This window comes from Chaetodon trifascialis, chromosome 7 (assembly GCF_039877785.1).
Source record: "Chaetodon trifascialis isolate fChaTrf1 chromosome 7, fChaTrf1.hap1, whole genome shotgun sequence".
Taxonomy (NCBI): Eukaryota; Metazoa; Chordata; class Actinopteri; order Chaetodontiformes; family Chaetodontidae; genus Chaetodon; species Chaetodon trifascialis.
The window spans coordinates 16,793,159-16,820,114 of record NC_092062.1 but is presented as its reverse complement, the minus strand read 5'-3'; the positions used below and the strand labels follow the sequence as shown (position 1 = coordinate 16,820,114).

The 26,956-nt window shown below is 42.5% G+C and overlaps 2 protein-coding genes across 3 annotated transcripts; one reads left to right on the top strand and one right to left on the bottom strand.

The window, feature by feature from the left end:
* Positions 1-3,751: 3,751 nt before the first annotated feature.
* snx27b (sorting nexin 27b) lies at positions 3,752-14,977 on the top strand. 2 transcript variants are annotated; one of them, XM_070966773.1, is made up of 13 exons: positions 3,752-4,204; positions 7,390-7,621; positions 7,824-8,016; positions 8,267-8,331; positions 8,422-8,526; positions 8,635-8,713; positions 9,869-10,032; positions 10,140-10,229; positions 10,752-10,901; positions 11,000-11,128; positions 11,979-12,038; positions 12,136-12,184; positions 12,314-14,977. In XM_070966773.1, the coding sequence occupies exons 1-13, from the start codon at positions 3,873-3,875 to the stop codon at positions 12,379-12,381; spliced, it is 1,716 nt and encodes a 571-aa protein (XP_070822874.1). In that variant the 5' UTR covers positions 3,752-3,872; the 3' UTR covers positions 12,382-14,977. The 2 variants fall into 2 exon arrangements, with proteins under 2 accessions (XP_070822874.1, XP_070822875.1); XM_070966774.1 differs by having other exon boundaries at positions 3,766-4,204; positions 12,136-12,198.
* Positions 14,978-18,377: 3,400 nt separating this feature from the next.
* On the bottom strand, positions 18,378-26,618 carry LOC139333582 (neuronal acetylcholine receptor subunit alpha-7-like). Its single transcript, XM_070966091.1, has 10 exons — positions 26,418-26,618; positions 24,891-25,030; positions 23,456-23,500; positions 22,751-22,860; positions 22,591-22,670; positions 22,149-22,316; positions 21,409-21,603; positions 20,834-20,920; positions 20,589-20,698; positions 18,378-19,838 (listed from the first exon to the last, which is right to left on the bottom strand). Exons 1-10 carry the CDS (start codon positions 26,467-26,469, stop codon positions 18,957-18,959), a joined length of 1,869 nt encoding a protein of 622 aa, XP_070822192.1. The 5' UTR covers positions 26,470-26,618; the 3' UTR covers positions 18,378-18,956.
* Positions 26,619-26,956: the final 338 nt, after the last annotated feature.

Genomic DNA, 26,956 nt, shown 5'->3' with positions numbered 1-26,956 from the left:
CAGTGAGTCATGGTGTGCCTTGCCCACGCCTACCCTCTGCTTTTGTCCTCTTGTTGCTGTCTGTGCTCTCTGTGTCTCTGTCTCCCATTAATACCATCCCCTCCTTTTGTCAGATGTTTCAGCATATACCCACCAGGTTATGATATATGCAACAACAACACTTGCGACATATTCCGCAGAAACAAGTTGTTGATGATTGAGGTTCTCGCTCACAGTGCCAAAGCCTGCAGGCTGGAGTCTCATGTACTTGTTACATCCTTCATAATAGTTGGTATTCTTCTCCTCGAACCCAGTGTTCAATACAAGGCTGTATTAGAAGCCGCAGAGAGACAAAGTTGGGCCGACATGAAGCAGGAGAACAAACTCCACGAGATAATAGTTGAACAGGAAGACATCCAGTTGGTACAAAGGTAGCCTAAGGTAGAATTACATTTGCTACTACTTGTGCCAGAAGTGATTAAGCAGAGTTTACTATCCGGTGTAATCTTAATCAGACAAAATCCTGCCACAGTTTGCTGGCACTGGTGGAAGTAATACCCTGTTCTTTTACTTGAAATGAGCAATCCCTCGATGGAAAACTTCTCTACAACCAGGAAAAATGACTTGCAGTGAAATGAGCTTATGTATCAGCACTAAAAGTATACAATTTACAGTGATCCCAGTGTTTAATACATGTGTTAGCAAGAGTCTTGCTTGGCAGTCTTTCAGATGGATAGAAAGTCATTAGTCAAGTGACATTTGATTGGAAAATAAAAACGGGATTAATAAAAGACATTGGGCTTTGTTAATAACCTGAACTATCAACGCATGCATGAGCTGAAATAGATCTAAATCAAAGAAGAAGTAAAAGGCCATAGGGTTATTGCATGCAGCAGTATGTTACAGAGCAGGGATCCACATTTAAAGGTCAGCTGTGTTTATTTGACTAATGAAGGAAACGATTCAAAAACTGAAGTTTTTCCTGTGACAATTGGGGTTGAGTTTTGAAAGAAATTGCAGGATATGGATATCCACGTATGTGAAAGATTTGATGCTCCTTCATCATGTGGAATGAAAGGATCTTATATTAACCACCATTACAGCATCCTTTTGACTTAAAAGATTCCCATACTGGTACAGTATTACTGTTTCGAAAGAGGCTTTCAGGCAGGGGCAAAGCAAGACAAAATACTTTCCAGCATTTTTCTGGAGAAAAGAAAAAAGAGAGAAAAAAAGACAGAAAAATGGGTGGACTTGCAAATAGGGTGTGTCAACCTCTACTTAAAAGGGTCTGTGTCCAGGCTCTCTTCACAAATCCCTCTCTTTCATTCTCGCGACTGTCACAGGCTTTCATACAATCTCGGTAAGTGCAAATATGTTTTAAATTTTTTGTTTTTTTGTATATAGTATTGACCATTTTGCATTTCACTTATCTAAATAGTTGATGCCTGATATGTGCAGCAGCATTATGTAACAGGATGCATGAATGGGCGTCTGGGTGTGGTTTGTGCTCTGTGTGGAGTGCTGCTTCTGAAAAGGATTAACATGTAAATGTATGGTTGGAGTATAACAATTGTGCAATCGTGACAAAAATGGGGGGAATTCAATACATTTAGGTTGCCAAGGATTCTGGGGAAAACTATTTCAAACAAATGAAAAGTTGTTTAAAAAAGTCTAAAGCCTTGCAGCAGGGTGGGAAAACTGAGAGGAAGTGAAAATGAGTCAGTGAGAACAGTGCATGACAAAGCAGAGCTAAAGCCACTGAGAAGAAAAAAGTGAGTGGGCACTGGAAATGTACTGAGGGATAGAGAAAAGGGCAAGGCTGAAAGGGAAAGTAAGAATTTTAGTCTACAATGATCTGAATTTTAATTTTAATCATCAGACAAGTGAGGAAGTCTGTTGTGCTGTTACATTCCTGATCTTTACAAGCTCTTCATCCGGCTGCATCCAGTCTTTTAATAGGATGTTCCAAAGCAGGAGTCCGATCTGCACGTTTAAATAAAGCATTACCACATTACTGCACTGCCGTGGCCATGTGAAATGAAGAAATAAATAAATATTGGACTAGACAGTCAACAACATTTTCTTTTTCCAGCCACCATGTCAGACATCATGAAGGCAATGCAGCTCCTCAGGTCTGCCTTCGACAGACACGCTGGAAAAGACGGAGACGCAACAACTTTAACCAAGAAAGAAGTCTGTGATCTGCTCAAGCATGAGGGTTTCCCGTTAGATGTAAGTAAATGACAAAGATGATGAGGAAAGATGTAGCACAACTGCAAGAGAGCGCTGTGAATACCTCTTTGAGATATTTTTGATGTCTTACAAATTTACAGCCCCTTCCGTTTTTCTTTCTTTAGAGCTGCAACAAAGCTCAGGTGGACGATTTCTTCAAGATGCTGGATAACGACGGAGATGGTGTTGTTAATTTCCAGGAGTTCGTCACTTTTGTAGCAGCCCTCAGTGTGATTTGCTGTGGAAAATAAACACTTGCTTCAGAACTTTTTGCCTTATTTAATTTGTGCTAAATGAAAAAAAAAAAAGAGTGCTCTTACTTGCACCAGTACTACAGACATCTATAAAACATATGTCATCATCACATGTTCTGAGACTGAAAACTTGGTTAAACACAAACACATTAATCATAGATGGGTTATTATGTTGGCTTGAAGGATTTGAGATGCGCCGACTTTGAGTGTGCATCACTGATTTTGAATGCCAGAAGTGCCTAATAAACAAATAAAAATAAACGTCGTCGCATTCATTATTGTTACTTATCTATGAATGTTTTGTGTGTTCATAAAAAAAGTGCAAATATCATGCACACTGAGCGATCTGACCCTGCCTAGTCCTCTCTTAGCTCATCATTCAGGGGCCCATCCCATAGTTAAACGCTCACTATTATGTCACTGTTTGGATGCTTTACACAAAGAACATGCCATTGCACTGAGGAAGAGGCAAACAGCTTTACATCTGCAAAGCTTCAAACTGCAGTGGCAACCTGTAAGTATGCATAGATCTCCAAACCACATAAGCAGCTTGTTCCATCTCCAAAAAAAAAAAAAACTGATGTGATATCTTCAAGTAATCACACACATGTTGCTTAAGATTTTAGTGACTGTGTTGTGTTCACATAATTCATGCTCACCATTGGCTTGTCAACTGCAGATGCTTTTGCAGCCTTCCCGATGCTGACCCCTTGTGTTTAGATTTTTCACTCTGAAGTATTCATGTGAGCTATGTCAGTCTCATGGCTGGAGTCAATTAGGATGTTAAACAAAGGGGATGAACAGTGTTCACCTAATACTCTAAAAGGAGAAAAGTTTGCATTACGCATCTAATTAGCCTGTTAAGAGGTGGATCTGAAAATAAACGAACAAACAAAAAAACCCACAAGGGGGTGTCCTCACAGCTGTAGAAAGACAAAACACAAGCTATGGCTGGAATAACATATTAGGAATTATTCCAATTATTCCAGTTGACACAAATTCAACCTAGGGCTTTTTCACGATTTCCTAAAATCCAATGTGAAATCATTAAATTGCTTGTTTTGCAGCAAACAACAATGCAAAACCTAAACATATGCAGTTTAGAATCTCATAAGACAAATAAAACCAGAAAACTTTAACCTGAAAATAACGCTGACTCTCAACTGAATACACATATGTGGCCTGCACAGGGAGCTCACTGATTCACACTCACAAAGGACTCTGAAATGACCCACATGGAACGTATCCTGGGGCGGTCTCGCGAATCATCGGAGACTGTCGGCTTTTTCCGGTGATCTCGGTCAGTTAGCTAGCCAAGCTGATTAGCCTGCTACTACCAGCTAATGTTTGGAGGATATTTATCGCTAGCTGAATCCGAGTGGATGATACAAATAGTGTAGAAAAATGGCGGACGTCGAGGGGCAAGGAAGTTGTTCATCGGTCCCTCCGTTGCCTCACCCTTCCTCTCGTAACGGCTCCGGTAGCGGTAACGTTACACCGGGCACCGGCGGCAGCTGCCAGACGGCAACCACCGTTACCTCAGGCCCACGGCTAGTTCGAATAGTGAAGTCCGACTCGGGCTATGGTTTCAATGTTCGGGGACAAGTTAGTGAAGGTGGGCAACTACGGAGCATTAACGGAGAACTGTACGCTCCACTGCAGCATGTCAGTGCTGTTCTACCGGGAGGTGCTGCCGACAGAGCCGGTATTTCGAAGGGAGACAGGATTCTTGAAGTGTAAGTGGCTTACGTTACTGTCTTAGTTCAACCAACAGCATATTGTGAGTAACGTGCAAACGATTCTTCCATCTCGGAGTGGTTGTCAATGAAAATCAATGCAAGCAGGACCTGTGGGCATCATTCACTGTCTCCTGCCGGGACCACCAACAAGCCTGTGTGTGCATGCACTATCATAGTGGTCTTGCAGGGCAGAATAGCCGTTCATCCTAATGAAAGGAGTGTCTGTGTGTGTCCGAGAGCAAAGATCCAGGCATCATTAGGGATTCCCGTCACACTGAAACCTATTCCTCTCATCCACAGCACGCCAGATATTCTCAAGTCACCCCTCATTCATATCATCTTAACCAGATGCGGTGTGCAACATTTCTGCAGCACAGCGTGTTTTTCTTTCATTAAGCCTGAAGGTTAAAACGAGGCAAAGCATTATCACCAGCATCACTGAGTTTGGCGAATTAAGGACACCGGCCTAAGATGTTAGTATCAGTGAGCTCTGATATGTGTGCTGCATTTGGGATGAAAGTGCTTGTCCTCACTGGCACGTTAGTATGCGTGGAGACTGCTTGCTGATGTTAGGCTCTGTCGCTATGGAGAGGAACACGCAGCATACAGCTCAGCATCAGCACTGGCGCTTCTGTGTGTCTGTTTGTGTGGAATAAGGTGATGCAGAAAGGGAGGGATGCCTTCAGTTCAATTCTGATTGGCTTCGCTCTCTGAAGTGCAGTATCTCATTGGCTGGCTTTTGCACACTGCTTTGGTAATGGATGGCCTGCAGTAACCTGGCAGTTTGTTGACCCCATTATTTCTATGGGCTTGTGTGCAAGCATGTGGATGTATGTATGTGCATTTGTCCTTGTGTTTCATCGCCCTATCAGTTATTTTGGTCAGTATCATGCTTTGATTGTTCATTGTGATGCATGTAATGTTTGTGTTCATGTTTAGACCTACCCTTTGCACTAATTCATCTGGTCTCTGTGTAGGCTTCAGCTAAGAGTGCTTTACTAGCCTCATTTGGGACCTCCTCGACTGTGTCCCCAAAAAGGGAGTAAGACAGGCCAAAGTATGACTGGATCTTTATACATTCGTTATTGTATTTAGCTGAAGATTTGACTTTGGTGCTGCACAGAGCTCTTCTGCCTTGCTGGCAAGGCACAGTATGTACACATGAAGGAAGCATATGCACAGTGGACCACTGGCTTACTAGCTGCAGTGGTATAGAGCCTCTGCTATTCTATTTGCAGTCAATACTTCCTTGCACTATTACAAACAATGCCTGCCTCTGAGCCTTTGATGCAGAATAATCTATAGTGCTAGACAACTTCCTTCAGCCTCCTTATTGATCATATGTGTAATGTTAAATACTCAGGATGTTCCCTGTTCTCCCTTTAAGCTGTGCAGTGTATAGTGTTGTTGCAGAATTAGTTTGTAGTTTTTTATGTGTATTTGTGCTTGCTAACATCCATTGAGTACAAAAGAGTAGACTCCACTCTTCGGCAGTGATGTAAACAAATCGATTATCGTCTTGAATTGTAAAGGCAGAAGAACTCAAGATATGACACACACGAAAATGTCTCTTAAAAACTATTTATCACGCTCAGAAGTGCTGAGAGTGCAAGTGCAAAGGCCACTACATCAGGTGCTTATTATATAATCATAAAGCTGCTCGAACGAAAGGGCTGCCAAAATGCTTAGTCTATATTTTGTGTTGTAGGAGACATGTGCTCTTTGTCCCACTGCACCTGCAGGAGGATTTTATTTGGGTCTCCCCTATTGGTCTTTGATTATTTCTACCCTCATAATCATCTTTCCTCATCAGCACTAGTTCTAGCTTTGCTATGTGAACTCTGGATTCGAAGGCCTCCCTTTCAAGCTGTCTCTTTCCATTGAGTTATTAGATATTAGAGAGCATGTGCCCGCTGAGCTTTGGCTGTGTGTGACCCTGTTAGTGTGAGCCATACTGTGACACAGCGGCGTACTTAACAGATCAGATGTCAGTCACAAGTTCTGTCTGAAGCAAGGTCTGTCTGAAGCGTGTACAATATACATATATGAACATATATGTTGCAAATCAGCAAACAGGACTTTGGTCAGGGTGGGAATGGAGAGCAGGGGCTTGGTAGTGAGCAGACTTGAGAATTTAGTTTTACCTGTTTGAGATATATTCTAACATGAGTCTTTTGAATGAATAATAAGTGACTTTTGAGGCAGTCTTTGGAAAATGTTCAAGTTGATGTTTGGCCAGCTTATGCACTCATGCTAATATTTGCAAGCATTTGTTTAAATTGCAAAAACCCATTACATCAGCATGAAACCTAAAGTACAGAATAGTATAATTTACTGAATCTCATTCTGGCATGGCTCAAATATTTATTTGCCAACCTACCCATGACATTGGAATTTTGTTTTAGACAGCTGAAAGTGATGCTGATGCTGTGGCTGTTTTGAGTAAAGTCCGCTACAGGTCAGGTTGGTACAGCGCTGTCACGCCTCTGACACATGCCTGCCAGAGGGCACACACCCAGTGTTGCTCATGCTCAGCTGTGCTAATGACATAAACCAAAGGCCCTATCCCTGAGGGGAAAGATGTGAGCCCAGAGTGGTTCTGAGGACAAAACATCTGTCACTCTGCCATGCATAAACAGGAGCTGTTTGCAAAGGGTGGCTCATTTGTTATCTATTACTCTTTCTCCACTTTCTGCTGTTTCAATCAGAATTTATGTACTGTTGAGGGATGACAATAGTTCATAAATCTGTCATGCTAAGAATTTCAAAATTCAGTGCTTCACTCTTTCCCCTTGAGATGAGTTTACATTGCAAAATGATATGAATTACAATTGTCTGAATACAACAGTCCTTCATAAATGACGCCTTTGTGGAACTCACCAATTTTTCATTGCTGTCAGTGTGTCTATGGTCAGTTTTGATGGTACTGTTTTCAATGTTATTGTATTTGATTGTTTTCTGTTGTTACTGTTATCTTGTATTTTTACTCCTGGATATCTAAAATTTAGTCTAGTGCAAACTGAAGCCTCAGACACAATCAACATAGGTAGTACTCTTATTGAAAGCTGTGTATTTTAACCAAGATAGTATTTATTGCAGTATATGATGAAATTCTTTGCATAAACAGAACTAATAGTCTCATTGCTCCGACATCTACATCCCTTCCTCCATGTTTTCAACAGTAATGGTGTGAATGTAGAGGGAGCGACCCACAAGCAGGTGGTGGACCTGATCCGGGCTGGAGAGAGGGAGCTGGTGCTGGCCGTGCTGTCCGTACCGCCCCAGGAGGCCGACTGCCTGGATCCTGGAGATGACGTCTCAGCCCAGTCCTGCTACGACTACTCCGACAAGCAGGCCGTCCCCATCTCTGTGCCAAGCTACAAACACACTGAGCTCAACCAGGAAAAGTTTGTGGTGGGTGAACTCGGTGATGTCTAATTGAGAGGAGGGGAATGAATGAGCTAAGACTCAAATAGGAAAACTGGTCAGTGAAAGGGTGTAAGTTTAAACAGGAGTGGACGAGAGTAAGAAAATCATGTGTTCCAACAAAGCATTAGAAATAATCCCTGTTTGTTCATTTTCATTATTCACTTTCTCTGCCCTCTCTTTCATCCAGGTGTATAACGTGTACATGGCAGGCAGGCAGCTGTGCTCCAAGCGCTACCGTGAATTTGTGATCCTGCACCAAAACCTAAAGAGGGAGTTTGCCAACTTTACGTTCCCCAAGCTGCCTGGGAAATGGCCCTTTTCCCTGTCTGAGCAGCAGCTGGACGCACGACGCAGAGGCCTGGAAGAATACCTGGAGAAAGGTCAGGGGGAGAGAGAAGGGGGGTGCGGTGTTTCTGTAAGCCTTTTGTAAAGTCAGAGTAATAATAGCAATTAGCATGTTGCTCTCTGGTGTGTGTAAAGTTAAATAATAGGGCAGAAAGAGTGGAAAGCTCTGAGAGAAATATTGTCCACTCCCAACTGTACAACTACGCTGTTTATGTCACCCGCTGTTATTTCATATAAAACACATAAAAAACTCTTGACCTAATATGACTCGTGTCTGGTCTGCAGTGTGCTCTGTACGGGTAATTGGAGAAAGTGACATCATGCAGGAGTTCCTGTCTGAATCAGACGAGGTGAGAAAGAAAAACCTCCTTGTGTGAACCTTCCTGCGGTCGTCTGCCTGTGACTCACCACACAGTTTATCTCTCCTTCTCATGACCTAGAACTATAATGGCGTGTCAGATGTGGAGTTGAGAATAGCCATGCCCGACAAAACCACGCTCACCGTCCGAGTCCGCAAAAACTCCACGACAGACCAGGTCTACCAGGTGAATGCATACACAGGCCTGAATTAACACTGTCGTCATCTCGCCAGTATTTTTTCCATTTCCTGTTTTCACCCCCTCTCGTTCTGTCTCTGCCTCTCTCTCTTTCAGGCGGTGGTTATGAAGCTAGGGATGGACAGTGTGACAGCCAGCTACTTTGCTCTGTTTGAGGTCATCAACCACACCTTCGGTTAGTACGAACACGTAATTGAGCTTTGAGTTTTGTGCCTGTGCTCCTTTTCTGCCCTGAAAATATTTTCCATCTTTCTAATGACTCCTCAGTGACATCCTTTTGAAAATAATCTAAAGTGAATAGCAGAGTGGCTTTGTACTTGAATATTCTTACATGTCACTACAGCTGGTCCTTGGTTTCTCAAGGCCAGAGCAGCTAAAATAAAACTGTATGAAAGGTACTTCTTTTCAACACGCAGCACCACTGAGTTTATCCTCCGTGAACTGCGTGCTCTGTCTGTTACTACAAAGAGAGAAGCAGCGGTACAGTAGCAGTAAAAACGAGGGATTTTGATGAGTTTTGCATGCAGGTCACAAGAGTTCCTAATTATTTCTTTCAGACAGCCAATAAATGAGAAGTTAAGCATTTTATTCCTCCTCACTGATGTGGAGAAAGTCACCCATGTTTTTATCAGTTGCAGATTAGATTATCATAAATATTTTGCAGCCCTTCTGCTCTCCAAATCTCTCTTATTTGCCAAATGGGTGGAAAGGCAGCTGCTTGAATTCTACCTGGAGAAAAAACAAGATGATGAATCACCACCCTTCATCGAGCCTTTTCTCTCTGGGTTACCTTTTAGTTTCATGGTTGACTTAAAGCATAACCAAAGTTATAGCAATGACTTTTTAACCCCATGTGCATCTGTTTTCTGCTTTAAAGCTGAGATGAACTGGCCCTTTGCCTTCGCCAAAGCTATTGGACTTTGGTGTGCCTGAGAAAGTAAATCTCTGTCATCTGTTAGATCACTTCTTGAAACTGATCCTCAGTCTTGCTTTCACGCCTCTGTTCTCACCTCTGTAACACCTCTTCTCTTCTGTTTGATGTGTTGTTTTTTTATCGCCTTGCAATTGGCTATTTCGTTTCTTTGTCTCCCAGTTTTTAATTCAAACAAACTTTAAAAAAAGACTACAACGAGTGTGAGAGTCCACAGCCAGCCTGTGTACTAAGGCTGTGTCCTTACCAAGTCTGTCAGCCCCATCCTCTCTCCCCCTTTTCTGTCTCTGCAGCTGCACTTTCAAAACAAAGGCACAAAATCCACAAAAAGAGGTAATGGGATATCACCCTCTTCTTTCTCCTTTCCCTCCCTCCCTTTTTCCTCTCGCTCTTCTTCAGTACGTAAGCTTGCCCCCAACGAGTTCCCCCACAAACTCTATGTACAGAACTATACCTCAGCCATCCCAGGAACCTGCCTCACCCTGCGCAAGTGGCTCTTCACTACAGAAGAGGAGATTCTGCTCAATGACAACCAGCTTGCTGTTAACTACTTCTTTCACCAGGTGTGTGCATTCGTCTTGTGTCTTGCTTTGTGGTATGTGTGCATACATATGTGTTTTTTCTTTTCTTTTTTTTTTTAAGTGTCCTCTATTTGATTGTGTCTTTGCAGGCCGTGGATGATGTGAAGAAAGGCTTCATCAAAGCAGAGCAGAAGTCCTACCAGCTGCAGAAGCTGGCAGAGCAGAAGAAGATGTCCATGGTCAGCCTCTCACACATGGACAGACACCGCACAGCTGCTACCGTTCATGATACCGTTCAGACAGAGACATATAGAGTTACCCATTGTAGTTCAGTGTGTCTTATGTCAGCCTCTCTCTCCCACCTGTCTCCCTCCACTGTGTGTGATATAACAAAGTGGAAAACAGTGAGAGTGTAGGTTTGACCAGAGTGTCACAGACACAAATCCTCGCAGGGAAAATGTGCATGGAGAAAATGAGGGAGTTATTTTCTGTCTGAAAACATAAATAAATTACCCTCACTTTGGAGAGATTAAACTTGCCCCAGCAGGCAAATATAATACACCCTATTTTCATATCAGTTGAGCTGCAGAGAATAACTACAGTGTCTGACTGTACTCTGCTTTATGGCAGTAAAGCTTAGATACATCAGAAGGTGCATCCTGCATCTAAACTTTGGTTGCAGAACTACATATTATAATATATAGTTAAAAAAAATCTATATATATATACTATCTTGTCTCCTCTGTCTCTTTCTCTCTCAGTATCTGAGTCTTTTGAGGGGTTGCGAGGGCTACAATGAGATCATATTCCCCCACTGTTCCTGCGATTCCCGACGTAAAGGCCATGTCATCACAGCCATCAGCATTCACCACTTCAAGCTACATGCCTGCACTGAGGAAGGGACACTCGAGGCAAGGGCAACTGTTCGTTGGCGTGTGTCCCTTTGTTTAAACATATATAGTTGTATGTACAGTGGATGTAGTGCACTAAAGTGTCAGTGTTTTTGCAGAACCAGGTGATCGCGTTCGACTGGGGGGAAATGCAGAGGTGGGACACAGATGAAGAGGGCATGGCCTTCTGTTTTGAATATGCACGAGGAGAGAAGAAGCCACGCTGGGTCAAGATATTTACACCCTATGTGAGTAATATGCAAATTATTACACATGTGCTGCTCTCTGCAAACAAAAAAACAAAAAAAAACAGATAAGTGCATTTTTATAATGTCAAACTATTCCTTTAAATTATAGCAGTGACAGCTGATCTTCAGGTTTTTTAATTCTACCCAGACAGTTTAGCAGCAAGAATTCAAGTGATGAATGTTGCAGACGAGTAACATCTGTACAGTAAATATAATGGCTAGTTTAGCTTTACCTAAAGACTGTTCACCTAACTACACGTAGCACAAAGACTGGGAATAGAAGGAGACAGCTCGCGTGGCTCTGTCAAATGGAAACAAAACATACCCATCAGCACCTCTAAAGCTCAACACGTTAACACGTTTTATCTGGTTTGTTTAATCCACACAAAGGGTGTAGTGTAAAAGCAATGTACATACTTCAGTTACACAATGTCTACACTTTTTATTGACTGTGAGCAGTTGCTATGCAACCAGCGGAGCCTCCAGGAAGGTCCCAGCCATGAAGTAGTCCGCCACATGACTATTTCTAAAAGTGCAAATTTCATTTTACACTTTAGTTTTTGTACAGTTTAAGTAAATGAACTAATGTGTTAATCGGTGAGCTTAAAGGGTGGCTAGGCTATCTGTTTCCTTGTTTGCAGTCTGCAACCTTATACTTACAATACAGACATGAGAGTGGTGTCCATCTCGACATCTAATTGTCTGACAGAAAGTGATAAAAGAGTGTATTTCCCCAAATGTCAAACTATTCTTTTAAAGGAAAATATGTAAACCATATCAACATCGATCTTTTCTAAAATCTAAATCCCTGTTTCTGTCTTTGTATTTGCTGTCCATGGCTGATGTGCAGTTCAACTACATGCATGAGTGCTTCGAGAGAGTCTTCTGTGAGCTGAAGTGGAGGAAGGAGGTATGGACCATCTACTGGACTACCAGACAAACCTACTCTATTACAAGCCATTCATTTGTGTCCTTCTCTCATACCTGCTATGTGTGTGTTTCTACAGGTGGAAGAGGAGGCTACAGACAAGGACAATAAGAACTGCAGTAAAGATGGTATGTGTGGCAAGGTAAGGCTTTGCCTGCCTCTGTCTAGTCTATGATCCAGTCGTACCCTGGGTGACTTTGTGTGTTTTCTGTCTCTGAGTTTGTGTGTCTTCGTCTTGATTGCTGTTTCTGTTGCAGAATATTTTCCAGCTGCTGAGGCACAGAAGGGATGGAGGCACCTAGGAAGGGAGATCGTTACCTCTTAACTGGACACCGTCATCACCGACTCGGCTCAGTTCGGCCCCCATCTAGCCCCAGACCCAGCAACACTCAGCTATTAACCACATGGTCGTCATTTACACCCCATCAGCTGCAACACGAGAAGCTATGCCTGACACACACAAACCAACGAGAATCTGCAACTGACCAGATCGATTAAGCAGAAACATAAAAAGCTACAGAAACATGAACCAGAACTCTTGAATCCAGCACATCATAATCATGCATAAAGCAGAGCCCTGTCTAAAAGAGGCAAGGACTCTATAGACTTAAAGTCATGGATTCATGCAAGCCTTCTTCTTACTGGCAGGGACTTAAACTGGGATGTGACTTGTACATGGGAAGAGAGAGCTGAAGTGTCAGTGAAATATCAGTGGACTAACAAGGGAAAGTGGATGGGGAAGACAGATAACACATGAGCAGCGATACTGAGGGCTGACTGCAGGAAGCATTTAGCATCTCAGTTTCATGGATCAGAGCAGCAGTGTCTTCTTTGTCTTTTTGGCCAGTTGTTAGCGTGCAAGTGCGTTTGTGCATGTTAACTATACGTGCAAGGGGGCGCCAGAAGGCAAGGGGCCAACCTCAGCGAGGCCCTCAGAATGTAAGTCACGGCTGAATTACGTCACATGCATACATTTTCATCTGTTTGCCGCTAAATTTGCATTTATGAACGGAAACAATTAACATTGTAATGTGGCAAATGAGAGAAGGGAGAGAGAAAGCAGGCGTTTTGTAGGATTATTAGACACAACTTTCATAGATTTGGCTGCGCAGAGCACACAGTCGTGAGGATTTGACACACGAGCAGGAACAAGTTAAACTTTAGACTTATGTTGCACTTTATCCAACAGTATTAAAAACCTCCACATGTGTGAAGTGTAAACTAAGATGCAGACAGTGGGCATAATACTGGAACTAGCCTGCACTTAGTTTACATTCATGTTTTGACTGACTGACTACAGTATGACAATGCACTGCATCATCAAATGATATGTGCAATGTGCAGAGCCATGCATTTAGCTTTTCTGTATTTATAGTATTATAAGAACACTCCATGCTAAGGTTTTGAGGCCACTGGGGAGCAGCAGTGATGTGGAGCACTGGTGAGTGTAGTTCACAATGTTTAGTGTGCATTACCCATGCGAGACAGCAGGGGTCCTTCTCTTCCTGCGTGGTCCCTTGCAGGCAGCGATTACTTAGTTCCTGAGAACTCCCACATGATTTATAATAGGCCTGTAATTCAGACGGCAGCACTATTTATCTCTGTAGCTGGTCCTTTGCTGTGTTGTTAAACCACTCATATACTCCAGATTCAGGTTAAGTGGGAAGAGGATTTCTTAGCAAAAAGCCTGCTCCCTTCATCGACATGATGGATATGAGGATAACTGCACATTCACTAAAGGCTTTGTAGCAACTGATCACGTAACTGCAGTGTAATGTAATAATAAACAGTGTGATTTAACATCCTTCTAAATGAGCCCAGTGAATGTTCTCTTTAATGAAATAATCTAATAATGATAATGTAATAACATTATTATCTGATGACACTATGGTGACTCCAGGCTGACGAATAAATAAAACCTAAAGTAATGTAATTACAGGTCATGACATCATTAGATCTGAGGAGGTTTAATGCTGACGTTAAATATTAATCATTGCACTTTTTGATATTACTACCTTATTCATCAAATCGAAATAGTTTTATCGCATTATCAGCTCATTTAGAAGGACATTTTTCTTACTCAATCTGAAAGAAATTACATGTTCAGTTGCTACCAGCTTTTGTAAGATGAGCTTGACTATTAGCAACTGTTGATTATCATGATAGCGATGAGCAGACTTTCCAAAATAAATATACTGTTTAAAATAATATGGCTAATTAATGCCAGATCACATGCAAGATAACCTAACTGATGCTCAAAGCAAAGACAATCATGTGATCACGATATGATGCCAACAAATGTTGGTAAATCATAATATTCAGTTGTCGCAATGGGAATACCAGCAGTATTTTTTGCGATCTACAAACATGTAAAGAGCATACATTGACTGACATCGGTGGCTGTTACTGAGAGTTCTGTTTGTAACGATGGTGCTGTTCACAAAAGCCATTTTTGATGATGAATGAGCTTCAACAGACCTTTGTAGGTGTGTAAAAGAGGTTTAATTGAATGTGCTGAGCCTTGAATTGAGTGATTGAATGTGCAATCCTAAAGGCCGAACGCATTTCCCAGGATTCTTGCCTGTTTACTAGATCATGTCTGACATGTTCGATTGTCTGATCTTTCCACCTCCAAGTGTGCGCTCCCCCCTCTCCCTCTCTCTCATTCGGACTAAAGTTAAGCGTCACTAACATTATTTATTTCAGTAAGATACAATGTTGAATTCAGCGTCTCTGTTGTTCAGTTTTTCACCTGCTATGGTTTGGCTTTCAGAGAGCCACGCTGAGAAGACAATGGAGATTGACAACCTGCAGATTCTTTGACATGTTGAAATGTAAAATTTAAGACAAAGTGTTTGGTTACGTCGCTTACTGTAATAAATTGTAACATATTCTTTTAAATAAACCGATTTATTGATGCCAAGTTGTTGTTGTTTTTTTTGTTAACGTTTTGTGGTGTGTGTGTGTGTGTGTGTGTGTGTGTGTGTGTGTGTGTGTGTGTGTGTGTGTGTGTGTGTGTGTGTGTGTGTGTGTGTGTGTGTGTTTGTTTGTACACTTGCTACATAGTGAGGACAGAGCAAATTTTTAAGCAGCACTGAGGACATTTTTGCTAGTTCTCGATCTCTTCAAAGCGCTGTTTGGGAGTTCAGACTCGGTTTTAAAGGTTAGTTTAGATTTGGGTTAGGGTTAGGGTTGGGATTAGGCATTTAGTTGTAAAGCTTAAGGTGAGGGTAAGAGGCTGGGGACTGCATTAAGTCAACGTGGGTCCTCACAAGGATAGAAGAATGTGCATGTTGGAGGAGGATGGATGGATAGATGTGTGTTACTCAGGGTGAGGGTACATAAATCTGCTTATCTGTTTACACAACTACATTGTGAGGACTCACCTTCCTTATGGGGACCAGTCCTCATAATGTAAGACTTGGGTTAGGGTAAGGTTATGGGTAAGGGTTAGGGATTTATAAGTAGTGGTACTGGTTGGGGTAAGTGTACCGGAAATGAATGTAAGTCAATGCCATGTCCCCAAAAGTGATAGAAATACAATTTTTGTGTGTGTGTACCTAAGATGACGCCAACAGGTGGGAGTTGAAAATGGAGGGCTGCCAAAATCACGAAGTTACACACAAGCCTCTCAGGCAGCAGAGTGAGATTTATCCCATTTAGATGATTTTCTGCTTGTTCTCCCGTTCTCCCTTTTCTCCCACATCTGTTTTCTTTCTTCCTCTCTCCCTCATTGCCTTCCTCTTCTCTCCTCAACTCCATCTTTTAATGAGATCTGGGAGACAATTACCCAACAGGCAGTGAAATAGCTGTTCCATATCGACCTGCATCGAGTGCCTGCACCCAGTAATTAATAGCTATTGACTGTTGGTGATGGAGGATATTCTCTTGGAATATCTAAATTTTGAATGGCTAGCATCTCTGGGGCTGAGACCTGTGCTGAGAGACGTCTTGCACATGGTCAGAGGAGAGTGCTGATCAGTTTCATATTTCCTTGATCACATAAAGGGAGGAAAGAGCTGATGACTTAATCAAAGAATAATATGTTAAGAGCATTACAGTGACTCAGACAGTATGGACTGTAAAAATGTGGTATTTGCATGTTTTGTCTCCTCCTTTGCAAATATATGCAAGTCAAGAGGTTTGGGAGTGTCTGTGGAAAACCTGGCAACCCATCTGAGATACCCTCCTCTTCACTTTTAAAGTGGGAAAAGCTGACTAACTAGAAATGAACCAGTGAAGTAAGAAAAGATTGTGTAGTCATTGCTTTCTTTCAGATTTCAAATAGCTCTTCGATATTTTTTAAATGATTAGACCAAAATTAGAGTGTAGTTCACAGTGTAAGTGAATGGTGTGCGTGCGTGCGTGCGTGCGTGCGTGCGCTTCAGAGATGGAGAGCTTTGGGAATATGTGTGGTTACTGCATTAAATCTGCAGCAGGGTCTCCACCGCTTGAGCTTGAGTGGACTTGTGGTTGCGCTGCTTCACGTGTTTGTGGATGTGGGTGCAAATTTGTGCGACATCTGCAGCCGCACATTGCAGTGGCCCCTTGATAGCAAACACACGCTCTCTGCATCCCACTCTCCTGCTCGCTGCATCATGCTCTTCTGTTTTGTATGACTCGGTTTACTTCTCCTCTGAACAAACGGCTCTGCATGAGCTGTTTACTCAGAGCAGGTTGATGACTGAGTCGCTGCAGGAGAATATCTTAGATTTATTACCTGTGCTATATTGCATCTCTCAGCTGTGTTCAGCAGCAGCCCCGGCAGTCACACAGACAAAAGGGGCTCAGAAGGCCATTGAAATGCATGGTAAATTGCTCCAGTAGTGAACTGCCCTGCCTGCGCATACTGTACTTACAATGAAAAAGTTTAAAGTCAAATTAATGGCCTCAGGGCTGAGGGTTCGAGGACAACTGTGCCAAGACACCAATTAGCCAAAATTCAATCATCCATAAAGTGTTTTCATTCTTTCATAGTCAATCATTTTACATAGGAATGTTTGCCAAAATCTTTCGCATTCATTTTGATCAAGACATCCTTTGCCAGTTCTGAATATATGTCCAGTCACCCCTTAACGCTGGTCTAAGTACAGTTTAGCAGCAGCAGCATGCCAGAGATGAAGGAGGAGGGATTCGCTCCTCTCCTCCTCCTCTCCCCTCCCCTCCCCCTCCTCTGTCATTAATGAGCAATCAGTTAAAAACTTTATTGGCTCCTATTTGCTTTCTCAGCACATTTTCCTCCCTCCCCTGTTTCTCTCAACCATGCAACCACCTTCTTTCTGTGCTCTCCTTCATCCTGCATCCTCTCTGTCTCTGTGCCTCTGCATAGCCCCCCCAATCTCTCTTCCTGTCTCTTTCCTCCTTTCCTTTTCCTTCATTGCTGTGCTTCATTACCTCCATCCTCCCTTTCCTCTCTCTGTGGCGCTTCTTCCCCTTATACCCTCCCCTTCACTCCTGCCATCCTCTGTTTCTGTGTCCTTTTGAAACTTCGATCGGAGGTGGGGGACAACATTTGATGTGACTAGAGAGTACAAAAGACGAGACAATTTATTGTAAAATTTACAGCTCCGTCTGCAACAACCTATTGGAATTCGAGTGTCGAGCACTTCTGTGAAATGTATGGCCCGATTTTCCTCCAAAGCCACAGTCGTAGAGATCATAGTTTTCTGTGTACAAAAGAGTGTGAGTGGATGAGTGAAGGTATGCTGTGTGTTTATAAGATAAAAATGCCTTGTGAAAAGCTGACATGGCTAATGTTTTCCCTCTTTCATGCTACACTCTGAACCTTATCTATGTCTGCACAGAAAGACAATAATGTTCCACATCACGAACAAAACCAGAGCTTTGAAATATTTGGTCTTGCTGTAACTCTGGAAGTGTGTGATTGTATAGTTTTGCTTTACAGAAAGTGAATGGTAAAGGTAAAAAAAGAATCCCGCAGAAGTATATAACATATTTTTCTATGGATATTAGAACGTTTAGTATTAAGGTAACTTGATACAGTTGCTGCAGAAATGAATCACCAGCTTCATCACCTCATTACATGAATGTTCAGGCTGTATTATTTTGATAAGACCTTTCTTTTTTCTGTTTTTAATCTCAGGAAGTATTCATGTGGAAAAATAACTCATCACAATGACTTTAGACAATAAAAAAATCAACTTGGGAAATCCTTAAATGAAAAATTGATTTGAAATTCTAAAAAAGCAAATGAACAATAAAATCCTCTAAAGAAACCCCCTCGGTGGTTCTGAAATGGTTCTGATTACTCATTATATTCAGGGAAGCGTGTAACAAAAGAGCACACAGAGACTCTGGTCTGTAATGTCGGGAAGAGCTTCCGCTGAAAATCAGTGGAAGACTATCAGCAAACAGTAAACATAATCAGCTTTAATGTAACTCTGAAAGCGTAAACTGGGAAATGTATCCTGCATGAGTGTAATCATTTTACATGCAACACATCAGCGTACAGTTTTTCTACTGAGCATCATCATGTAGCATCCCACAGTGGCGGTACAAATACTTTATGACAAATTTAACACAGTCATGCGTCCCCTGTTGCGTCAATGAGATATTTGATGCTCTGATGAGGGTTTCAGTCCATTTTTTAAAATAGAAATCATAATAATCAAGGCATGAAATGATTCTTTTGCTTTTTTACGACGGGAGTGACGCCTTTTGGGAGAAACAAACACACCAATCAATGCATGGTAATTGTGTAGGTAATGGTTCTGAATCACAGTCCACTCCACATGTGCCACAGTCCATTCCAGCTCACTGAAAAGGAAATATTTGCTGTTGTATGTCCCAGTGTCTTTAACAGCAATTGTGCTTCCTGCAAATCCTCTGTATTATCCTTCAACATATCCTGCTCTCTCAAATCTCTTTATTTCTGGTCTGTCAGAGGAAATCTTTTGACAATGCTACCCCAAAGTTGGGTGCAGCCATGAGAATAGCAATGGTACAGATGATGTTGAAAACACTGAATCCCACCAGGAACAGGCGGTCGATGACAGCTGCAGCAAACTGCCACTGCTCCGCCAAACTGAGCTGCCGGTCCTGTTCCCTAACACGTTCGACTAAAAACTGCACCTCCAGCAGAAGAGCCTGCAGCTGGCTGTCTACTGCCACAGATCGAATTACACTGCTGTGGGAGTGAATGGCAGCTGATCTTCCTGCTCCACCCACAGCCTCTAGGCCGCAGGGTCCAGAGGATGTAGTCGATGGGTCAGGGTCTGGGGACACTGGAGTTTCCTGTGGGGGACTCCCAAACTTGGAAGATGGGAGGTGGTGATGGATAGGTGTACCTCCAGCCAGTCCTCCTCTTCCTGCTGCTGCTCCCTCTCCTTCTCCTCCACCTAGTCCACTGTTAACCCTGCCAAAACTTGTTGTGCTGCGCCTCTGATGTGGTTCCAGCTCTGCAGTGGTCTGGAAGCCCATGTAAAGCAGATGACCGTTGGGCTGTGGATGTGGATTGGGGCTGGGATCTCTGTGGCTGGGATTCGGAAGGATAATAGCCTGAGAGTTGGGCCGGTGGGGCAGTGGGTGTGACAGAGGGTGGTTGAGCTGAGCCAGGCTAGCCTGCAGGGAGTTGAGGCTTTGGGGGAGGACAGAGGGCACTGGTGTGGGTATGGTGGTGGTGGTGGTGGTGGTGGTGGTAGGTGAGGACAGGGTCTTGCTCTGAGAGTCTGTCCGGCTGTTTGAAAGAGTCGGCTCTGCTCCCTCTCCTGGACGCTTCATCCGCAGGAACCAAGGAACCCACTGCAGTAGAACCAAGTGCACCTGACCCACAAGGACACAAGCTTTCTTTCTGGTCTTTATTGGTCTTCAACATATTGCTGATCAGCTACAAGCATATCTGGTATGCTTGTCAAGCAAGAAGAAACCTCAAGCTTTAAAACTTGGTGCAACATCATGGTGCATTTTTTCGTCACATCTTCACATTATTCACTGCCTTAATCAAAAATCCCCATAAAGGCTACAAAACTCAGCTCTAAGGCTTTTAACTTCCCTGCATTGAGTGATTTAACACAGTCTCCCCCTTGAAACTGAACAATGAAATTTAACAGTCCTCACAAACAAACCCCAGACAGTTCGGATTGGCAATCACACCACCTCCACTCTTGTGCTGAACACTGGAGCCCCTCAGGGCTGTGTGCTCAGCCCCCTCTTGTTCACACTGTCTACCTGTGACTGCCATCCCCAACATGGAGAAAACTCTGTTGTGTAGTTTGCAGACCACCACCACCAATGACCATATTTCAAACAGCAATGAGAAATCATAACAGGAGGAAAAAAAAACAATCTTGCAGAGTGGTGCACAGAGAAAAACCTACATCTCAATTTCAACAAAACCTAGGAGCTGATGTTAGAAAAAAGGAGGCAAGGACACACCCCTGTCTACATCAGAGGCATCACAGCTTCTGTCCAAAGGCTGTGTTTTTTGTTTTGTGTGTAGTACAAAGCGACTACAGACCCCATGCTGTAAAATGACAAATAAATTCATGTTGAACCTTGATTATTAAAGCTCACCAAACGTGGCATGTGTCCACTGTTGGGGTTGTGGTGATGGAACTGAAGGACGATGACTGTAGCTACCACGGACATCCCGACAATCACCATGGTGCTGGCAAAGTACTGACCTGAGACAGACAGGAGCAGAGGGCATTTCACTCTGATGCTGACAATGTGCATGTTATTAACAATTTCAGTTCCCCCAAAAACTACCAAGACCCGCTGACCGATACACACGTGTCCCTGGGTAGAAAGAAACTGACCTATCAGGGGAACAGAATCTGAAGTGGCGGGCATAATCTCTGCAACCATCAGCATGAAGACAGTCAGAGAAAGCAGAACCGTGATGCCTGGAGGCAGACATGAGACACGAGGGAGTAGTGGGTTGCAAAGACAAATGGAGGGAAGAAGAAAGTACATGGGAACACTCAGTGGAACAGTATATTTGGTATGTTGCACTTGACTTCTCGCCACAATCATCTGTCTTTCTGACACTCTGAGGAAAACTCATTCGATTTTATTCTTATTCTCATCTTCCCTCCTGCCTTTTCAGTCTTTGTCTTCTCTCTGTCTCTCCTTCCCTCCCTCTCAGTCCTCCTGACACTGCACAAAGCCCTGCATAGCTGACTGGAAGTTTTCTAGTAATGTTGACAGAGAGACATTTTAAGTCAGGGAGTGAAATAAGCCCATACTTTCATAAGGAAAAGAGTAAAGAATATCCAGCAAGAAATGCATTTTATCTTACAGCAGATGCACCTCCTGTTTTCCATTTTCTTATTTGCAACTGCTCGTTTTGCAACACCATCTCTCCACTCCACCCTCGTCTCTTTGTACTCACCCAGGCTGATCTTCTCCCCCGAGTTGGCAGGGAGCAGGAAGACCAGCAGGGTCATAGAGGAGAGGAGCACACAGGGGATGAGGAGGTTGAGAGCGTAAAACAAGGTCCTCCTTCGTAAAGTCACCACAAAGGTAACATCTGGGTAGGGCTCTGCACAGCAATCATAGAAAACTTCATGACGACCTCCAGGGACCTCTGAGGAAGATGCAGCAAAGACGGCATTATGATGCAGAAAACACCAGAGAGTGCAGAGAAAGCAAGAAACCAACATGAAAAAAACTGTATTTTGTATTATGTTGCAACTATTGAATATTTTTGACTGAGTGAGAAGGAAATGGGATGCATAGCGCCGTGAAATGAGAACCACATCAAGAAAATTCGGACATATGACCGGCATCATAAAAAGCTGTTATTGAGCACAGCTGAAACTGAGCGCAGAATGACAGATTTCTTTCTCCATTAAATCATACATTACTGTATTTTTGTACCATTCTGTAAGTGCATAAAAACATAAAACCATCAACACTGGGGTGTATTGCCATTTAATTTTCATTCAGTCAGTTTAGCTTCAGTTTAAAAGGCATACTTCAACTACTTATCCTATTGAATCTAATTACAGATATAACTCTGATTAATCTTTAGGTCTTTTCAGGTCACGTACAACACTGCATGGAAGAAAATATAAACAGTGTTACTAAGCAACACTGCTTGTTATCCAGGGCCTAGGCATGCCATCTCACCCAGCAGGTCCCACTCTCCGTTAGGCATGTATCCTGACACGTCTGCCTCCTTCATCTGGATGTCCAGCAGCCAGCCATCAAATGTCCAGGAGCCAAACTTCAGTTCACAGCGCTGGATGTCAAATGGAAACCATCGCACATCCACGTTACATGTGCTGATAAATATTCCTTGAAAAGCAGGAGGAAAAAATAGAGAAACTAATGAAAAAGAAAAATAAACATCAAAGTTAAGTAAAAATCATCCCAAGATGTAATGAAGGATGAAAAACTTGATTAAAAATGTTGTTTGGTGCAGCCATCTGGAAGTAAGCGAAGAAGAAAATATTTGATTGCAGTAACTCATTTGCCGCAGCATGAGAAGTACTGTGTGTACGCAGAATGACTGAAGACATAGTTTGGTTGTGAAGACAAGATGCTGATTAATAATCTAAGAACAGCTTACCTGGAGGCAGATACTCACAGAAGCCACTGGAGTTAACCAGCACATTGGTCTTGAAGGTGGCATCAAACTTATCATGAGCGCTGGAGGACAGTGACACAGTGATGAGATCATTTATGGCTCAGCAGCACTGGGTATGTGTGCATGTCTGTGTGCCACATACCTGTTGTAAAGCAATATGTCAGGTGTCCAGACCTGGTCAGGAGTGAAACGGAGGTTCTTAACTCCAGGATACTCAGACTGGTTCCACTGGAGGTAGTGGTCGTACCACTGCTGGTAATCACAAGTACAACACTAGTTTAATGTATGAGCAAAATCATGAAATCATACATAAATAAGCATAAAGACACAGTGTCAGTCTCATTTTCCACATTATTATTTCACTATTGTTATTTCAGCCTACTCTGCGCACACATCCTTTACGTGCACTGGAAGAAGGGTCCCTCCCCTGTGGCTTTTCCCGGAGGAATTTTGGAAGAATTTTGGGGGAAGTATTTTTCTCATTTTAAACCAAAGATTTAAGGGTAGGGTGTCATATGCTGTACCGATTGCAAAGCCCACTGAGGCAAAACTGTGAGTTGTGGGCTGTATAAATAAGACTGACTTGTCTTGAATTGACAGAGACAAATAGCTTGGTCAGTTCTCGTTATATTTATATTGAAGCCATGTTTTGCACCAGAAGGATGAAGGAATTTACACTGAAGTACAAATGTCTTCACCCTGCTGGAGCATCCATTACCATGACATTCAAACCCACCAGACTGGGATTTTACCATGCAGCTGGTCCTGCAAGGGGTGGGGGACATACAATACGATGTTCACCACCCAGATCGATACCACAGTGTCAACTGTTATTCATTATACTCACCATCTGCAGCCAGGCATTCGTGGTGATGATCTGATTCTTTTCATCCTTCCAACACAAAGCACATAAGATAACTGTATTTTTTATTATTATTTTTATTTCTCATAATAAAGATTTTCAAGAGCGTTCACCAGCAAGCCAACTTCAAGAGAATGGCCCTTAATTTCTTTCTCAGACGGGTTACAAGGACATACGTACAAAAGGTAACACATAATCAAAAACAGAAAAGACAAAGAAGTACAGTTTTCAAAGCTAATGTTTAATGCTAAGATCTACACTAAAATTCTGACACAGTGCAAGCTGTTTCAGTTTTAATTGCTCTTTGTCTTAGGGAGTGTTGAATAAATGTATTCTTTGCAGTCTTTGGGTTAAAATAAAACATGGTTTCTTAACTGTTAATTTACATTTGCAGACATGGAAATTGGCCATTTGAATAATATTAATTGTGTATATGAGTGTTTTTTCTGTGTATTACTGAGATCAAACAACAAAACTTTCATCAATACTCGGTCATAAAAACACAGAAATTCTTCACATTTGGGTGATGCCAAAATTAATGCACAATGCTTTCAGGATGTCCATAAGAGAAACCTTTTTAAGAAAAGTCTTAAGACACTACTCATATTTGCAGTTATCAGTCACTGTAGCTGTCCTCTACTCTACATGGCTCTGAAGAGCCACATTGTGTATATGTGGTCTAATGGATTGTTCTGTTTTAAGTGTGTCTGGTTATTATCTATTTTGTTTTCTTATGTAAACCATAAATTTTTCGTCATGTGTAATTAATCTTTAGTAATAATGTAACTTAAAACAAGTCACTAAAGCTTATTTGGATTGAAATGAGAAAGGGATCCCATTATAATCTTACTAATCGCACCACACCACTGTCACGTTTATCTATATCTCTCTATTTATCTGTACTTTTTCTGTCCTTGTGCTGCTGCAACAACCAAATTGCCCATCTGGGGATCAATGAAGGCCTCACTTATCTTACCTAATTCCGATTTAAGTGATCCACAGTCCTCATTCATGTGTAAAAATGCATTCCTCAGTTTGTCTAAAGATAATATCCGGCTTCAGCAATTTGAAAAATCAAGTTTGTATCGTCTGGAGTTACAGTTGTTTTAGGATGAAATTCCCTCTTTGTGTTATTAGCCCTAAAAACTTTGGGAGACACTCATTTGATTTGACTAATTCAGACTGATGAAGCCTCGTGTTAACTTCGGCTGAACGTCACAGTGTATTTTTAAAGTAGGATGGGATCTTTTCACAAGTGGAGGAGGAACTATTACGGTGACCAATAACTCTAAATACATAAGTATGGATGCGCAGGTGAATATTGCATCCACATACACAGAACCTATCCTGTGTTGTGTCTTGTTTGAATGTATTGCATGGGCGCATTATTGTGTCTATGATGCAATCCTGCCATGCGTACCACATCCATGACCTGCATTAGAGTAAAGGAGAACTGAACAGTGAGAGCCTGGGAGTCATTGGCCACTGGTCTTTCCATGGGGTTGTAGTCCCTCAGCAGCTCTCTGAGCAGGAACCGCTGGTGGGGACCCTGCACTGACACTGAACAGGGGAGGGGGAGAGGGAGTTTAATGGAGGGGGAAGGAATCACCCAAGAAGAGCAGGAGAGAAAGTGACAGGTACAAAGAGCTGTGTCAGGAAAGACGAGGAGAAAGCACTGAGGAGAAAACACCAGCAGAAAACAGTGCGATTATGATGATAGAGGGATTGTTTTAAGGAAAAAGCGGTGCAGAAATTGCGGACCAGGTGAATGAAAGAGAAGGAGGAGGAGAAACAAACTATAGAGGGTGGGTTTTTCCGGGTATAGGAAAAGGTACTGTTATAAAGATGGAATTGCTCTTAAAGGAGCACAGAGATCTATGGCAGACTGGATGACAGAGAACAAGAGAAGAATGAAAATGTGTGTGAGACACAGAGGAAAGAGGGCAGGAAGAAAAAGAGAGGGGAGAGCGGACAGAAAGAATCCCGCTCCTCCTAATCAATTACATCTCTGATTGATCACTGGCAGACAGTCAAAGACTTTCCACGGCCGTAAAATTTGTCAGTTTTATTCCATGCAGGAAATAGTGAGGCCATTAAACACTGAAACACCCCAGACAGACACACACAGCACTCACGACGATGAGAGCAGGGAACTGTCTCTCCTCCCCTATAACTCCACCGAGGGCTTCGATTCACTCTTGATTGATTCTCCACAAGGCAATCACTTTGATGTGAAGGGAATTATCATTGGTGGATATAGGATGCATGCTGAATAAGTTCAAAAAGTGCCATGCACTTTAAATAGCTGCACAATGCCACTTCAAAACCACTTTATAAATAGTGCTAAATGCACTAAGATTAATGCACTGACTGTATGGTGTTAAATCTATAGTCACTCACTACAAGACCTTAATTAATATCAATATGACTCCACAGTATGCCTATAATTCAGATTAATAGTCCCTAGTGTCCATAATGTCCAATCACAGTAAATTAACGACTACCAGCCTCATAATCACCTTTCTCTTCCTCTCATCTATCTATCTATCTATCTATCTATCTATCTATCTATCTATCTATCTATCTATCTATCTATCTATCTATCTATCTATCTATCTATCTATCTATCTATCTATCTATCTATCTATGAATATTCCTATCTACAATGAAAATGTACAGCTCAGCAATGCCATATGCAGTAAAGATATTTACATTTCATAGTGTTTCTTTACTCATTATAAAAATATTACATTTTTTTACGTCTAGCTGCTCACCAACAGACTCTCTCCCGCTGTCTAAGTGAGCTGCTGTGTGCACCCTTGTTAGGAACGAGGTGCTCGGTGGCACAGACATGCGAGAGCACAGTGCAGTATGCACAGCACATGCAGAAAGCAAACACACTTGTTCGAGCACAGTCTCACTCAAAGCGCCAATGAAAGTCACTCACCCCCGAGCAGAGTCGCAAGTATCAACAGCCAGAGAGCCCCAGCCTGCCACATACTGCATTCCTCTGTGTTAACGGGGAAAGAGCCGAAGGGGGAGAAATAAGGAGAGGAGATGGGTGAGGATTAAGAAAGGAGAGTGACATAGAGACCAGGATCTGGAGAGGAAGAAAGGTTGTAGAAAAAACAAGTGGAGAGAGTGTAGTACCGGCAGTGGCAGAGAAGGGAAAAGAGGAGAAAGGGAGAGGGGGAGAGAGAGCAGGAGAGACAGAGCGGGTGAGAAATGCAGTGAAATGAACACTCCACTGAAGAGGAGGTGACCTACAGCTCAGATTCATCCTTCATGCTTCTCTGCGCATCAATTCCTGCAGACTTTCTGATATGCACTTAATCTGCCATCGCATCAGCCATCCTCTCTATTATAGCAGTCCAGGTGTGTTTATCTTGAAGCTTGGGAAGGATGTGAATGGAGCAAAAGAACAACGTTCGGCGTAAACACTCAGTGACCTACATGGGAACAGCAAACATCTTTAAATCAGTCGAA